The 19,255-nt window shown below is 34.3% G+C and overlaps 1 protein-coding gene across 2 annotated transcripts in view; it reads right to left on the bottom strand.

Annotated features, from left to right (window-relative positions):
• LOC137391432 (multidrug resistance-associated protein 1-like) overlaps positions 1-19,255 on the bottom strand; it is an 82,960-nt gene that overhangs the window by 62,667 nt on the left and 1,038 nt on the right. For both annotated transcript variants that reach the window (XM_068077905.1, XM_068077906.1), the window contains exons 2-8: positions 16,634-16,744; positions 14,619-14,795; positions 7,847-7,972; positions 3,915-4,052; positions 2,791-2,901; positions 1,600-1,661; positions 1,000-1,131 (exon numbers count right to left, since the gene is read on the bottom strand). In XM_068077905.1, the coding sequence (XP_067934006.1) occupies positions 1,000-1,131; positions 1,600-1,661; positions 2,791-2,901; positions 3,915-4,052; positions 7,847-7,972; positions 14,619-14,795; positions 16,634-16,663 (776 nt within the window). In that variant the 5' untranslated portion in view covers positions 16,664-16,744. The remainder of the gene's footprint in view (positions 1-999; positions 1,132-1,599; positions 1,662-2,790; positions 2,902-3,914; positions 4,053-7,846; positions 7,973-14,618; positions 14,796-16,633; positions 16,745-19,255) is intronic.

The following is a 19,255-nucleotide window of genomic DNA, read 5'->3' on the forward strand; positions in this document are numbered from 1 at the left end:
TATCTGTTCTCGACTCATTACCTACACTAGCTTTCAAAATATACATCGGTTGACAACACTCAGTGTGGTACAAGTGTTGCAAAAAAATAAAACACGTCTACCACTTACCAACCGAGCAATGAGGAGTTGCTTGCCCAATTTCTAGCAATCTGCCTCACCTGATCAATAATACTGAAAACAAGTTCAGCTATATGCGACATTTTATTAAATCTCACATACCGTAATATCTTACATACCGTAATATCTTACATACCGTAACATCTTACATACCGTAACATCTTACATACCGTAACATCTTACATACCGTAACATCTTACATACCGTAACATCTTACATACCGTAACATCTTACATACCGTAATATCTTACATACCGTAACATCTTACATACCGTAACATCTTACATACCGTAACATCTTACATACCGTAACATCTTACATACCGTAATATCTTACATACCGTAACATCTTACATACCGTAACATATTACATACCGTAACATATTACATACCGTAACATCTTACATACCGTAACATCTTACATACCGTAACATCTTACATACCGTAACATATTACATACCGTAACATCTTACATACCGTAACATCTTACATACCGTAACATCTTACATACCGTAACATCTTACATACCGTAACATATTACATACCGTAACATATTCCATACCGTAACATCTTACATACCGTAACATATTCCATACCGTAACATATTACATACCGTAACATCTTACATACCGTAACATCTTACATACCGTAACGTTTTACATGCTACGGCAAGTGGAAAGTCAGCCAAATCACTTATAATACTTGACTATCTATTTTTTACAAGTTATGAACGTGAACAAATCAAATTTGGGTACGTAGATGAATATCTTTTGATTTTGAGTCTAACGTCAACAACTAAAAGGTACCAAAAGCTCACACCATCATCTGCTGCAACAGTTCTGAGCTGTCTCCAGTAGAATACAGCAAGGAACCTCTCACCAACCTTCTAAGCCTGAAAGTCTCCAGCTGCCATGCTCTCTCAAATCGAGGAACCCAATTGCTTGCTTTGTCCACGTCATTCAAGTCATGTAGGTCAGAGTCCTTGAGAGGTCTCCGATACCCCTTCATTATGAGGCTGTAGAGAGAGCGTAAACTGTGTAATGTGAATAGCCATCTGAGCTCTAACCATTATATGCTAACACTTTCTTTTCTCACACACAAATATGTTTCCTCCATTACAATGTCTCTGATCCTATCTTGATTCCTATTTAGTACAGTAAAATGACTAACAGCGGAGCAGTGCTTGTCACTGATTCTACGAAGTGACCATTCTACTGATATATAGTATTCGATCATTTCGGCATATATACTTATATGAGTCTAATTGAAGCCAGCGAATACAATTTTTATCACTAAAAATGAAGATGCTAATCTGCTGGATTCTTATTCTATTAATAAACTACAATATCAAGCTAGAAAATTTAAAACAAAAATCGCCTAAAGAAATAAGTTTTTGATTAAGAATATATAAGAACATTAAATACAAAATCAACAACAGAAATAAAATAAAGCTAGAAAAGGTCTCAGGTTCCGATATACTCACTCGTTGAACCACCAGAAAGTGAGTCTTGATGCAAAGCAAGCTCTCAGCTCAGGACTGGAATTCTACGAAAGACAACACTAAGGGATTAATCAGCAGTATTGTTCACAAGCCTATAATATCAATATAATGGCATCTGAGTATCCGCATTAAACACAGGAGAAACGATGAGATGACATTTCTAAAAAAATTTTTATGAAGACCAACACTTCTATCTCTCTGATTATTAATCACCCCATACCTACATCTTACAGGCAAAACTAAATTGAAGTTAAAATTTCAGTAATACAAGTATTACTCTATTTGGGAAGTGGAAAAAAAATTCAGTTTAACATCACATTGCCATAAATATATCTCTCAGTTAAACATCACATTACCGTAAATAAATCTCTCAATTAAACATCACATTACCATAAATATATCTCTCAGTTAAACAATACATTACCATAAATATATCTCCCAGTTAAACATTACATAACCATAAATAGATCTCTCAGTTAAACATTACATAACCGTAAATAAATCTCTCAATTAAACATCACATTACCATAAATATATCTCTCAGTTAAACATTACATTACCATAAATATATCTCTCAGTTAAACATTACATTACCATAAATATATCTCTCATTTAAACATTACATGACCATAAATAGATCTCTCATTTAAACATTACATGACCATAAATAGATCTCTCAGTTAAACATTACATAACCGTAAATAAATCTTTCAATTAAACATCACATTACCGTAAATATATCTCTCAGTTAAACATTACATGACCATAAATATATCTCTCAGTTAAACATTACATTACCATAAATATATCTCTCATTTAAACATCACATTACCATAAATAGATCTCTCAGTTAAACATTACATTACCATAAATATATCTCTCAGTTAAACATTACATTACCATAAATATATCTCTCAGTTAAACATTACATTACCATAATTATATCTCTCAGTTAAACATCACATTACCATAAATAGATCTCTCAGTTGAACATTACATGACCATAATTATATATACAGAAGACCAACAGAACATATGCCTTCGTATACACATGCACCGCATATAATGGCATCACTCCGAAATTAATTATTCAGAACTGAATAGTTGTCATCTCCTGTCACAAACTTGCCAGTTAGCTTACTCGCTAGTAACAATAAATAAACAACCACTAACCTCCTTAACGGCTATGTATGGATTTGGTACAAAAGCTAGGGCGAGCTGCGTGCCTACTAGTATATAGTGAATGATGAAGGTAGCCAGTTGAAACTGTCGCTCCACCATACCCTGTCAAATACATTCAGGCATGTTATAAACAGAGCATGCTCAGTGATAAGAGAGCATGAAGTGTGACTAAGCTTACGAAAGAGACACAAGACACTCTTTTGTTAACAGTAAAGAATGGAGTGGTGGTAGTAAACCTAGCATGTCCTACTTGTACACTGGCAGTCCTGTGCGACGCGAGAGATCCTCATGCGTATTAACTATATGAACTATATTATTCTGCAATGTTAGAAGGCAGTCGATTGTTGCGAGTTCGAATCCTGTACAAAACAATTTTTTTCCAAAATTCAACCATGGCTCAACAGATGTATACCACTTTTTTTAAAGTAATGAAGATTGCATATATCTTGTGTAATGATCACTAATATGTAAGTGCATGTGAGGCTAGGCTATATTGAATAATCCACTTTACTTTTACTATTTTTTTTGGTGAGCCACATTTAGTACAACCTCATTTTTGCCAATAACCTAAATAAAGCTGATTTTTGTGACAAAAATTCTTGTGAAAACCTGTAGTGATACGCCTAAACTGCAACATGGCCATCGAAGATGGGTGACGCTGAGTGTTTATATACACACACATAATACTGGGACATAAGTGGCTCACAACCATCATAAATGTCATGGATAACTCTTTAAGCTCTTGACTAATTTTGTCAAGATTCAATGACCATTTTCTATCTGCCGTTATGATTGTCAGAGCTGATTTCTGGTCACCAAAGAGGAGTTTTGAAAATAAAGATGATATCTAATGGCTAAATAAAACAGGACAATGTGTATCAATCTGCATCAACAACAGCTTACCGTACTCGCTTTATGCTATTCACAGACTGGATAAAATTTCACAATGGCTCGCGCAATCTCATTTGTTCTCGAATATTCTTATGACCAGAGATATATGGGAGTATAATTAGCTGAATTCAGGGATGCTAAAGTCCTTATGAAGGTCATGGGCTAATGAGAAGCCAATGAGTGTAATGAAACCTACAGCGAACAAGACAGCATTAAGGGCACACCTTGGTGAGAGCTTGTCGGATCTCCGAGTAGAGGATGAATATCCCGGTCAGACCCAGAAGCAGCCAAAAACCAAACAAACCGCCAAAGTACCTCGCAGCTTTCTTTTTCTCTAGTTGGATGACAACAACTGCAAGACCCTGCCAAAACATTTATTGACATTTTTTAAGGGTTGAAGCTCTTAGGGTATATTAATCACAGTGCATATGCACAAGCCTGTTATATGTTACATGATAACAATCATGACTTCATCGTTATATGTTACATGATAACAATCATGACTTCATGGTTATATGTTACATGATAACAATCATGAGTCCATGGTTATATGTTACATGATAACAATCATGATTCCACGGTTATATGTTACATGATAACAATCATGACTTCATGGTTATATGTTACATGAGAACAATCATGACTTCATGATTATATGTTACATAATAACAATTATGACTTCATGGTTATATGTTACATGATAACAATCACAACTTCATGGTTATATGTTACATGATAACGATCATGACTCCATGGTTATATGTTACATCATAACAATCATGACTCCATGGTTATACGTTACATGATAAAAATCATGACTTCATGGTTATATGTTACATCATAACAATCATGACTTCATGGTTATATGTTACATGATAATAATCATGACTTCATGGTTATATGTTACAGATAACAATCATGACTCCATGGTTATATGTTACATGATAACAATCATGACTTCATGGTTATATGTTACATGATAACGATCATGACTCCATGGTTATATGTTACATGATAACAATCATGACTTTATGGTTATATGTTACATGATAACAATCATGACTTCATGGTTATATGTTACATGATAACAATCATGACTTCATGGTTATATGTTACATGATAACGATCATGACTCCATGGTTATATGTTACATGATAACGATCATGACTCCATGGTTATATGTTACATGATAACAATCATGACTCCATGGTTATATGTTACATGATAAAAATCATGACTTCATGGTTATATGTTACATGATGACAATCATGACTCCATGGTTATATGTTTCATGAGAACAATCATGACTTCATGGTTATATGTTACATGATAACAATCATGACTCCATGGTTATATGTTACATGATAACAATCATGATTCCATGGTTATATGTTACATGATAACAATCATGATTTCATGGTTATATGTTACATGATAACAATCATGACTTTATGGTTATATGTTACATGATAACAAAATGATTAATTAAAATGGATTTATCAAACAAGTAAACACATCTGGTACAAACATACAAAACAGTTGAAACAAGGTGAAGTAGTTGGTTAATTTGACTGGAGAAACCTGATGAAACATTTTTAATTATCTTCCCACGACCAAACGAGCGGAGCGAATGTTTGAGTTTTTATGATAAATGCATGCGCACACAACTTACGAAAATTATTCATCAACAATGTCGCAAACCCTTGTACCAAAATCTCATCAACAAATTTAACCATTTTTCTGTGGATTCGTTTAAGTATAATAACGATGCAAAATGCATATAAACCTACTTAAATATATTACCAAGTCTTTGAAAAGTGTTGACAGTATCTTAAAACTTACCCATCTGAACAGATTATACACAAATAGACAGATTAATTTGGCCGAAAATCATTATTAAAACTTGCCAAGCCTTACTTTTATCAAAATTAAAACCGGCAATTGAAACGGCGAGCGACAGAGAATAGAACCATTAAGTCGTGCGCATTTCACCAGTCTATAGCGTTGTCGAATTGCCGAAGGTTTCTGTAATTAACGTAGAAGTACTGAAATACAGTATAATCGTTTCTTTTTTGCTGATTTCAAAGTAACTGACGTTTTAGACACTTTTGAGTACTTGGGTATTCTAACTGATGTCCAATGCAGTGAAAGTAAAGGAAATGACGATGATATTTTTTCTAATGATTCTTATGAGATTATTACAATATTTAATTATAAGTTTGGATGATTATTCAAGTGTTATAGTAACACTAACAACATCGATGATGGGCAATATGTCACTGTTATTATTTTTTCTAAATAGTTTTGTTAAATAGATTTTCTAAAAATCTATATAAATATCACAACTTCTTGATATTGTTAGCTATGACGTTTGCAAATGTAAACAAAATTGTGCATTGGTTTTCTATTATTACTGTATTACTATAATAATAATATTGGTTATTCTAATAATATCAGTGCATTTTACTTCTAATATTGCATTTCTCCTATTGCAGGGGGAGAGATATAAACATATAATCCTTTCCTTTCATTATTGCTGTTTGTTGTACATAATAACACCCACACCCAGTACATTACAGCTACCATTGCAGTTATCCTATTGCACTGCAGTGCCATTTGACTACTAATATTGCATTTTTCAACCATCAGTACCGTTTCTTTTTTCCAATATCACTTTGGCAGTGGGCTGTATGACAGGGGAATTTCTAGTATTATAATGGAAGAACAATAGCGAGTGATAAACTTTTCTTTGATCCACACAGACTACGACATAAGAAGCTGCGAGATTAAACCTTGCCACACAGAATGACATTGTTCATAGATCTCCTCCATATGTTATAGCTGTCGAATGTCAGCATACCAACATTCCCATGAGAACACACAGCACTACATTTGAGTGATTACACAGCAAAAAACTTACAACTCCTTGATAAATACTGCAGATCATTCTATATATCTTTAAAATTAATAGAAAATATAAAAAACAAATGTAGAAACATAAGCATTATAACAAAGAGCTTAAGAACAACAGAGAAAACAAGTAGTTTAATGCAGAGACACGCAAACAAAACTATTGGCATGGCAATGCATAAGTTTGATGTAGGAGTGATAAAAATGCTCTAAACTTAGACTAGGTGAAGTTTTGACTGTATCCTTTATTATTTGTTGTTTTCACACTTTTTTCGACTTTCACCAACGTTCATATAGAAAAGTGCAATGCTTCAAGAAACTTCAAATGACGAATATATAAATATCTGCAATTTATTTCGGGAATCGAGTCAAATATCTGATGGAAGTTCACAAAGCATGTTCAAAAGCTATATTTCATTGAATGTCAACTTTTCGTAGCAGAAATATCTATAAAGCTTATCTTACCCAAATAAATGGGATTATTGTGAATGACAGAGAAGCTATTTCCCTGAGATAAGCTACCGCTAGTTACAACTATAACTTGATAAAATTATACCATGTCATAATGAACCCTGGACTTGTCTTCCTTGACTTTTAATATCCATAATGATCAGATCAGTTACTGCTGACTAGATATTCTTACTGCATACTCCATTTTTCCAAAAACCTCATGCAGCGTAGCCTCATACAGCATAAACTCATACAACATAACCTCATACAGCATAACCTCATACATCATAACCTCATACAGCATAACCTCATACATCATAACCTCATACAGCATAACCTCACACAGCATAACCTCATACATCATAACCTCATACAGCATAACCTCATACAGCATAACCTCATACAGCATAACCTCATACAGCATAACCTCATACAGCATAACCTCATACAGCATAACCTCAAACAGCATAACCTCATACAGCATAACCTCATAAGTAGTGTAGGTCTGTTCTAGTCGACTGAGTGAATATTTAGCTACACAATTGTAACAACAATAAGTTACATTTGTCATTTTGGTGAAACGTGTCACCTTTTTTAAGGTTGTTGACAAAATATGTTTGGTTAGCCTGTGTAAGAAATTTCCCAATTAACATGAGCTGCACAGAATAGAATTTATACATTTGATGAATGTCAAAAAACTGGCAACAACGAAACAAGTCAATTAAAGTGGCATACAAGCTTGATTTTTGGGTCAAGTTCAAATTCAGTTACTGCAAAAACATCGTGATAGGCTTACCAGGGCTAGAACTCTGCAGATTACAGCCAAATAAATCACTCCGTAGGATTTGTCTCCCAGCAGCATGATGTGTATTTCAAAAGACAAGTCGGCTAAAGCTGGTGCCATCAAGCAAATGCATATTATCTACAACATCAGTCAGATTGCTGAGAGCAGCCTAGAGTAGAAAGAAAGCTGATGAAATAGAATGCTCATACGCGTATATATGGTATGTATACATGGCAATGCCACGGTCGCTTCAGCTGCTCATACGGGTCATACGGGGATGTATGGTATGTATAACATGGCACTGCCACGGTCAATTCAGCTTCTCAGATGTAATTTTTAAAACAACTCAGTGAGAGAAAAAGTTAACTGAAAATAATAAAAACTAAATAGTTGAGCATGGTTATTGAAGAGAAGATGCGGAGGTGGTCTGTACGCGGGTTCTTTAAAAAACTCATTCAGAGCAAGTCTTGATTACGAAAATCTGGCCCACAGCAAAATCTAGATTCTGTGTGTTCAATTTACAGAGACCCAAGCAACAGTGACACCAACATCCGATGAGCCTGGTTTCATTTAATTATGAAAAAAGAGTGGTTTCATGTTGAAAACCTTCAGCAGCAGCATTGTGAACAGACATTGCAGGTATTATAAACATACAATGTAGGTACTGTAAACAGACGTTGTAGGGATTGTAAACAGACGTTGTAGGGATTGTAAACAGACGTTGTAGGGATTGTAAACAGACGTTGTAGGGATTGTAAACAGACGTTGTAGGGATTGTAAACAGATGTAGGGATTGTAAGCAGACGTTGTAGGGATTGTAAACATACAATGTAGGTATTGTAAATAGACGTTGTAGGTATTGTAAACAGACGTTGTAGGGATTGTAAACAGACGTTGTAGGGATTGTAAACAGACATTGTAGGGATTGTAAACAGACGTTGTAGGGATTGTAAACAGACGCTGTAGGGATTGTAAACAGACGTTGTAGGGATTGTAAACAGACGTTGTAGGGATTGTAAACAGACGTTGTAGGGATTGTAAACAGACGTTGTAGGGATTGTAAACAGACGTTGTAGGGATTGTAAACAGACGTTGTAAGGATTGTAAACAGACGTTGTAGGGATTGTAAACATACAATGTAGGTATTGTAAATAGACGTTGTAGGTATTGTAAACAGACGTTGCAGGGATTGTAAACAGACGTTGTAGGGATTGTAAACAGACGTTGTAAAGATTGTAAACAGACGTTGTAGGGATTGTAAACAGACGTTGTAAGGATTGTAAACAGACGTTGTAGGGATTGTAAACAGACGTTGTAGGGATTGTAAACAGACGTTGTAGGGATTGTAAACAGACGTTGTAGGGATTGTAAACAGACGTTGTAAGGATTGTAAACAGACGTTGTAAGGATTGTAAACAGACGTTGTAGGGATTGTAAACAGACGTTGTAGGGATTGTAAACAGACGTTGTAGGGATTGTAAACAGACGTTGTAGGGATTGTAAACAGACGTTGTAAGGATTGTAAACAGACGTTGTAGGATTGTAAACATATAATGTAGGTATTGTAAATAGACGTTGTAGGTATTGTAAACAGACGTTGTAGGGATTGTAAACAGACGTTGTAGGGATTGTAAACAGACGTTGTAGGGATTGTAAACAGACGTTGTAAGGATTGTAAACAGACGTTGTAGGGATTGTAAACATACAATGTAGGTATTGTAAATAGACGTTGTAGGTATTGTAAACAGACGTTGTAGGGATTGTAAACAGACGTTGTAGGGATTGTAAACAGACGTTGTAAAGATTGTAAACAGACGTTGTAGGGATTGTAAACAGACGTTGTAAGGATTGTAAACAGACGTTGTAGGGATTGTAAACAGACGTTGTAGGGATTGTAAACAGACGTTGTAGGGATTGTAAACAGACGTTGTAGGGATTGTAAACAGACGTTGTAAGGATTGTAAACAGACGTTGTAGGGATTGTAAACAGACGTTGTAGGGATTGTAAACAGACGTTGTAGGGATTGTAAACAGACGTTGTAGGGATTGTAAACGGACGTTGTAGGGATTGTAAACAGACGTTGTAAGGATTGTAAACAGACGTTGTAGGATTGTAAACATATAATGTAGGTATTGTAAATAGACGTTGTAGGTATTGTAAACAGACGTTGTAGGGATTGTAAACAGACGTTGTAGGGATTGTAAACAGACGTTGTAGGGATTGTAAACAGACGTTGTAGGGATTGTAAACAGACGTTGTAGGTATTGTAAACAGATGTAGGGATTGTAAACAGACGTTGTAGGGATTTTAAACAGACGTTGTAGGGATTGTAAACAGACGTTGTAGGGATTGTAAACGATGTAGGACAGAGTTCAAACAGATCAAGTCTCGATAACTTACCTTTAAATTATTGAGCAGAAGTAAAAACAATAGTTACAAAATATCTTAAACTAAAATATATTCTTTACAGAGCAGCAAGCTGGGAATATACTAAATGCTACAGAAATATACACAAAGTTCACATTAGATTGCTCAACAAGATAAATAGAAGTACATGTATAGCTATTTCACTCTATTCAATGGTTATTAGGCAGATTTCTGTTTTAATGTACTAAATGAGTACGATTAACAAATTGACTAAAATTATAGTTGTCATCTAACAAAATGTTCAAACAGGAAATGGTTGTCAATAAAATCAGCTTTAATTGAGACAGCTTTGAAAGGTCATGAATGGATTTTAATCTGCTAGACATAAACATTTACGCAAATATTTGCAAGAAAGTTGTTAAACATTTGGCAATAGAGCAACAGCCTATCAGCTATCAGCCGGTGCTCTATTACAACAAGACCGTGAGAGACAGCACTAAAATAAAGGTCTGTCTATAACTACCAGACTAAACAGAACTTTTGCTCCAGTCAATATCCAATGAGAATGAAAGAATGAAAAAATATAAAACACATCAGCAGTATTATTGGCTCAAGTCATCACTGAAATTACAAAATTGGTTGGCACCGAATACAACTAAAATCTAATTTCATATATATATATTTGTGCATACGTTATATATATATATATATACATATACATACATATATACTTACATATATATCTTATCTTCTACATATATATTTCTCAAAGTTTGTCTGTGTATTCGTCGTTGTGTATGTCCAGCTGTAGCCGTTAAAAGCTAGGAATTTAAACATCCGCATTATGATGGATTTGAAATCACGAAGATTACAACCGCAAGTTTTCGATCCACACGCTTTCAATCAAATCTATACCACTGAGCTACACAAGGCATATCGATCAAAGGCACCATCATATAAGGTATACCGTATCCATACGCTAAATGACGGATTATTGGAAACTATGAATTCTAGTAATTCTATGAAACATGATGCTTTTTTGTATATTCTTAAAGTTCTATTTTTAGTTTTTCGTAAGGTTCAATTGCTATATCCGCGGTCAAGGCCAATTCTTTCCACGCGGACAATTATAGTATCTCCGTAAAAAGAGTCTCGACATTCTCTCTCTGTTCGGTCAGTCTAAGAGAGTACGATATCTCATTTTTACATTTGTACCAGTATCAAGAGGTACCAGTATCGTTGTATTTACAATTTTGATGGATAGCTTCTGGTGGAACAGTAACCCTTTTTAGTAACACAAATTTCTATGCAAAAATTGTTATTATTGATTCAACATAGTCAGGATTTTTATTTTGTTTTCTTAGTTAGTATTAAGTGTATCATTACCGAATCATCTTTTAATGTAGTCATAGCAAAACAGACTTAATTTAGCTATTTCTTGCTAATTATGTCACATAGTTTTTCTTAATTTATTTGACCTGCACAAAACATTTTCCTCATGATATGAAGTTTGACAGTTACAGTTGTTTGACAAAGTTTAGAAACCTTGACAGTTGTTTTTATTTTCTCTTTTAATTTATTTCAACTACACAAAACACTTTTCTTACGATATGTAGTTTTTAGTTAGGATGCAAAATGCACTACAGTTATTGTAGGTAACTCTAGTCACTAAGGTTAACATATTGTTTTGTTAGTATTTTTTATTGATGTTGATTTTGATGATTTTTATCAAGTGTTTGCATTAGATAATAACTATGGGTTGCTATACCACTCTATAAGATATTTTCCCCTTATGATGCTAATGCTGAAACAAACTCAAATCATATAACTGTAGACCAAATAATTTTACATTGTAATCATAAAAATACAGACTATATTTAGCCATTACTTGCTAATGATTTCACGTTTACATTTAAACACTTTTACAGTTTTATTTTTCCTCCTAATTTATTTCACCAAAACACGTCTTTCATTATATAAAATTTAAAAATTACAGTTGTTTGCAAAAGTTTGAAAACCTTTACAGTTTTATTTTTTCTCTTAATTCATTTAAACTGCACAAAAAAACACTTTTCTCATTGTACGAAGTTTAAAAGTTAGAATGGTAAATGTTGTATATGTCAAATAAAAATAAATTTTCTGTCCAAAGACTTTTTAATACCCGGGCAACGCCATGCATTCAACTAGTATGCATATATACAGTCAAACATGGATAACTCGAACTTCATGGGACCGAGCGAAAGTGTTCGAATTATCAGAGCGTTCTAGTTATCAGAGCACTGTCACAAGTCCATGTATTTACTTATTTATTAGTAGATACATGTACATATACAAACTATAATATAAATCAAAAACACAAATGGTTTGTTTCAAATTAAATGCTTCTAATGTTAAGTTTAAAACGTTTTTATCAAAAAGTATAGAGATTTTTCTATCACTTGAGATTGGTTTGTTGTTTGAGGTGATGTTATTGCCGGGACGTTTTTTAGATTGACATTGGCAAAACTTGATCGTTGTTGAAATGCTCAAAAGAAAATACATCTTTTTCTTTTGAGCATTTTACCCACGATCAATTTGGCCAATTTTTCTTGAAGTTTATGCAAAGAATACCTCACATTACCTTGCTTCCGAAGGGCGATCGCTAAGCGGATGTTTGGTCAAATCAAATTTCACCAAACCTTTAGAAAAGTCGTTGACAAAAATATTTTGCCGATGGTAGTGATAACGACGCTTATGAATTACGAAAAGTTGAGGTTTACCTCTATGGCTTGGAATAAAGTGATTTTCTAAAGCGATAACAACCGTCTCGGTAGCCGTTGGGCAAAAAACAGTTTGAGTTAACAGTGTTGAGTTCGAGTTATCTATAGCAATTTATCATTACGTGGGAACGGACCAACGAAACCGTTCGAATTAACCATGTGTTCGAGCTATCCGTGGGCGAGTTATCCATGTTTGACTGTATATATATACAGTCAAACATGGATAACTCGCCCACGGATAGCTCGAACACATGGTTAACTCGAACGGTTTCTTCAGTCCGTTCCCACGTAATGATAAATTGCTTTAGATAACTCGACTTCAACTCTGTTAACTCGAACAGTTTTTTGCCCAACGGCTACCGAGACGGTTGTTATCGCTTTAGAAAATCACTTTATCCCAAGCCATAGAGGAAAACCTCAACTTTTCGTAATTCATAGGCGTCGCTATTACCACCATCGGCAAAATATCTTTATCAACGACTTTTCTAAAGGTTTGGTGAAATTTGATTTGACCAAACATCCGCTTAGCGATCGCCCTTCGGAAGCAAGGAAAAGTGAGGTAACTTCGCATAAACTTCAGGAAAAATCGGCAAAATTGATCGTGGGTAACACGCTCAAAAGAAAAAGATGTATTTTCTTCTGAGCATTTCAACAACGATCGAGTTTCGCCAATTTTAACCTAAAAAACGTTCTGGCAATAACATCACCTCAAACAACAAACCAATCTCAAGTGATAGAAAAATCTCTACACTTTTTGATAAAAACGTTTTAAACTTTACATTAGAAGCATTTAATTTGAAACAAACCATCTGTGTTTTTGATTTATATTATAGTTTGTATATGTACATGTATCTACTAATAAATAAATAAATACATGGACTTGTGACAGTGCTCTGATAACTTGAACGCTCTGATAACTCGAACACTTTCGCTCGGCCCCGTGAAGTTCGAGTTATCCATGTTTGACTGTATATCCATATATATATACATACTAGTTGAATTCTTTGTCGAACTGAACAAAATGTAGAGAATGTAGAAACATTCCTACTTGAATATTAAATGGGCCAATTGAAAAGTGCAAATAAAAAACGAATAATGGATTTTGAAAAAGCTTTAAAAGGAAAATTTCAAAAGAAGAACAAATGCAAAAGGTAATATTAATTCATATTAAAATGTACATATTTAGCTTTAATCGCGATAAGGATACCGTAGATGAGCTCAAGATGATAAAAACAGCGATAAAATGTGCGTGTTTGCATACTTGCAAATGCAGTCGTCATGTGTTCAATTTCAGTGCAGTAAACATTTTTCATTGCTGGAATTTAGTCGCTATAGTTGGACACATCGACATCAGAAAACAAAAAACAATCTTTGAGATTTATATATATAGCAAAAACTTAATTAAACTCCTAGCGCACACAGAAATAAACAAATACTTTCATTTAAAAGTTAGAATAGTAAATGTTGTATATGATAATTAAAAATAAATTACCCATGCAACACCAGGCATTCATCTAGTAATAGATTAATGGGCCAGTGTGAAGAAAGTGAAACAAAACAAAAAGTATGACTGAATATTCCTTTGGTTCAGTGAAGTTCATAAATTTTCTTCTTTTAATATATTTTATCATTAGCATAGATGTTTCTAAAACCGTACCGTTTGTGCAGAAGCCAACCAGTGATTGCTGCATCCTTTCTTTTTGCTATAGTAGAGATGATAGAGCCTGCAGGTTGATACTATCATGAAAAGCACGGATGGAAGAATATAGCAGATGACTTGCCGAAAACATGGAGTCGTGTCAGGATAATCCCGATTGATTGATAAACCTGAGTCCTGCGTGTTATAATAAAAACATAAAATAATTTTTATAAGTTGTAAAGCATAAAACAAATAAAAATATGAAATTACATGATCAAGCGAGAGCCTTAACTGAAAATGAGTTGAAAATAAAGCCCTTGGTAAACAACCAGTCGCTGTGTCATAATCTGTCCTGCATCATTGAATTGATTTTCCGTGCCAATGATTATGCAGCAAGACACGAATATTAGTGTAGATCGGTAACTCTTACAACTCTGTAAGTTGGTGATTTATCAGAAAGTTTGATCAAAGAAAATCTAAAATCTACATATGATTAGATGACCTAGAATGATACTAGAAGAGATAATACTAGAAGAGATATCTTTATCTGACTACCACATTTCTGAAAACAGGACTCACAGATAAATAAATTTCAAGATTACAAGACGGCTTTTATGCGATCGAGTTTATGTGAAGCTTTAGTTAATATGGAATGTGACAAGCATGAAAGGGAGCGGAAAAAGAGAAAGGAGTGGGGAGACAGCGAGAGAGAGCGGAAGAGAATGATATGAAGAGAGAGGAGGGAAGTTTAGAATAGAGGAGAGATAAAGTAAGGGAGAGAAAGATTGAGAAGAGAGCAAATAGGAGCGGCCGGAGAAGAGAGAGGGCAGGTTTCATATTACGCTGTATCGCACCTTTTAGCCTTTGGTGTGAGTGAACAGATAAGCTTAGACAAGGATGTTCGTGTTATCACGCATGAAGTCAAACAAATATTGCTTAGTAAGTAATTTGACAGAGCTGCCTGACACATGCCATAATATCTGTGTATCTCATATCGGCACCTACCAGCCTACTTACAACTAGCCTCTTAACGGCATTATGGTCAAACAATGGCAGCAAAGTTTTGGGGACCAAGATCAAGGCTCATGTACAAATGCATTACAAAGATAAAAGAATCTTTAGTATAATATGAGTGGTGTCCATCCGTCTGAAGCCCCGCAAAAAGCGTCAAAAAAATTGCTTCGCACAGGAAATGAACTTCCACACTTCGATTTTCTGACCAGCGGCCTAGCCACTACACCACTTGGTCGCCTTACCATTCTGAAGGATAATTATTTTTGTACTGATTACTTATGACGATTCCTCATGGTGCATGAGGCTGGCAAGCGTACCAGTAGATAATGTAGATAATGAATTAAAATATTTAAAGGAACTTTACAAAAATGAAGAAGCTTGCTACAAAACTGAATATTGGCAAGGAAAATTAAGTATGAGTTATCCCGCTTGAAGAACGGCGAACCTACGTCAAAAAGTTTCTGAGTGAGAAAGCTTGCATTCGAAAACAGGGATAAACATGAGAACCATAATACACTAGTTAATGTTAGCTAACTTGCAATTGTTCTGCAAAGCAAATTCAAAGTAATGAGGAAATACTAGATAATTTTCTTAATAGCAGTTAAACAAATGACAGAGATCTTTCTCTCATAGATATACTTGTAAAAAAATCAGATAGTCTGTAAAAAAATCAATGTGGGGAAACAACAATGATATGTTTTTTTAATAGTAGTAGTTCTTAGGACAGCTTGGCATCAACATGCTAGTCTGTCTTCCAAAACAAAAATGATTTTTGTATTATAAAGCCTATTTTTATACATTACACCAAACAGTCTACAAGTGGTCAGTATAGGCCTACAACAGTCCTAGATTATTTTAAATGCAAGCAAGTACATTTTCATGACTACTTTAAACATAAAGTGAATGTAAAGTGTAATTCAGACAAGCTGCAAGCTTGGAAGACAAATCAGTGATTATTACTTATCCCCTTTGGTCTTTAGATAATTCTTTGGAATGTTGGTAAAAGGATAACTACTCACCAAAAAATCTCCTTCACAAAACTCTAGCATCTTCCAGTTTTTCCTTAATTAGTCTTTAGTTTGACAAGCGCAGAGCATCAGGCAGATATCTTACATCACACGATGGTCGCTCTAGATGATACAAATTAGAAAGGGTAAATTAGAACTAACTTATATAACTTTCTGTTATATGACCTTTACACATCACAACTGAAACTTTCAAGTGTTTTACTGTAATTATTCACTCATGTGATGATATTTCGCTACTACGTAGTTGTCGGCGTGAGAGTAGAAAGTAGGATGCAATATCTTTCAACATCTTAAACACTGACACCAATGACAGTAGTTGCAGCATTCACACGATTTCTCTCAATATTAGAGCCATCTTCAGCTGTTTCCTAGTTGAATAAAAAATTCATGAAGTTAATCATGAAACTAGGAATTATATGTAACTTATGATTTTCTCTAATGTGATATATAGAAATGTGAGGACTGTAAAATGAAGGCATTTGGAATACTTTAACAGACAATTAAAGAGCCTTTACCATAGGAAACTTTGGTATGCTAGTAAATAACTTGGTTTATACACCTTACTAGGATTAAAGCAGATGCTGTCTATAATCATTAAAATGTATATAGGCTGGCTATTATTACATTTTGCCAATTTAAAACACATGTTTGGCTACAGAAAAGTGTCTCTATACCACTCTCTGGTTGTAAGAGAGATCATTCCAGTTTAAATAATGGCAATAACAATAAGACAAAGCATGAACTCACAAGTCTAAAACTAATAACATGTATTCCAAGTTGACGAATCTAAATTTTCCCTAGCGGTTTTTTGGAAAACATGTGTCTGGTCTGAAATCGTCGAGTGTGTTATAAAACTTGATATATTATGTGGTTCAACTCCAGGCTAGGTTTGTTAAGACTGCTCAAAGCAGAATGAAACATTCTTCAATATTTAAAAGCAGTTTGGATGTGTTTGAGGTAACAAACCTCTGCCATTTCTACATTTCACAATAACATAATTATCTACAAAAAATGACTTCAAGTTCTACATCATCATGGACTCGAATCATACCAAAAAATAATAACTAAAAACGAAGATTAGCAAATCAGAAACTATAGAAAATGCACTTACAATTATTAAACAAAAGGAGTGAACATGTATGGGTCATTATAAGATACAAGAAGCAGATAGCTACTACAAACAGGAGTTTCCTAAATGAACTTGCAACCGAATCAATTTAGTAAATACATGTACAGTATATGCTTTGCCGTTAAACATTTAGACAATGGTCCTACTCTTAACAAAGCATAGATAATGTTCTGTTTCGAAGTATACCAAAAATACATACTGAAAAGTACAATGACTAGGACGTCAAGAAATTTTCAGACTAACAAGCCTGCCAAGCCATGAGTATAAATCAGAACAGTTTCTACTATTAAAAAATTTCACTTCTCTTTTAGCCACCATTATATGCGAGCAATGATATACAGCCCCCCATATACACAGCATCAATGATATACATCAATGATATACATACAGTCAAACATGGATAACTCGTCCACGGATAGCTCGAACACATGGTTAATTCGAACATTTCCTTTGGTCCGTTCCCACGTAATGATAAATTGCTATAGATAACTCGAACTCAACACTGTTAATTCGAACTGTTTTTTTGCCCAACAGCTACCGAAACGGTTGTTTTCGCTTTAGAAAATCACTTTATTCAAAGCCATAGAGGTAAACTTCATCTTTTCGTAATTCATAAGCGTCGTTATTACCACCATCGGCAAAATATTTTTGTCAACGACTTTACTAAAAGTTTGGTGAAATTTGATTTATACTGCGATACGATGAATAGCACGGGCTAGCCGGGTCACGCGCGCAAGAATTTTCGCCACGCACATACAAAACAAAAATCGCATGTTGTTTTGTATGTGCGTGGCGAAAATCTTTGAGTGCGTGACTCGGCTAGCCCGTGATGAATAGTTTTCCGACGTTGATTCCGTGTTGAATCAACGTCGGAATGTTGAATGTTTAAAACGTCTTAAAAAATGTTGTAATTAAACGTATACGTTGTCTGAGCTACAAAAAACTATTCATCGTTTGACCTAAACACAGAATACGTGTGTACATTCAATAAGTATCTATTAAAAAAGCGTGAGTGATATAGAATGTACCGTAAAACCTCGTAAAACTTCTAATTGAACTGCCTCGGAGTGTTGCTCTTAACGAATCCCAGGTAAAGTAAGGTAATCTGCATAAACTTCAAGAAAAAACGGCAAAATTGATCGTGGGTAAAACCCCAAAAGAAAAAAATGTCTTTTCTTTTGAGCATTTCAACAACGATCAAGTTTTGCCAATGTCAATCTGAAAAACGTCCTGGCAATAACATCACCTCAAACAACAAACCAATCTCAAGTGATAGAAAAATCTCTATACTTTTTCATGAAAACGTTTTAAACTTTACATTAGAAGCATTTAGTTTGAAACAAGCCATTTGTGCTTTTGATTTATATTATAGTTTGTATATGTACATGTATCTACTAATAAATAAGTAAATATATGGACTTGTGACAGTGCTCTGATAACTTGAATGCTCTGATAATTCGAACACTTTTGCTCGGTCCCTTGAA

Source organism: Watersipora subatra, chromosome 3 (assembly GCF_963576615.1).
Source record: "Watersipora subatra chromosome 3, tzWatSuba1.1, whole genome shotgun sequence".
In the NCBI taxonomy this organism is placed as follows: domain Eukaryota; kingdom Metazoa; phylum Bryozoa; class Gymnolaemata; order Cheilostomatida; family Watersiporidae; genus Watersipora; species Watersipora subatra.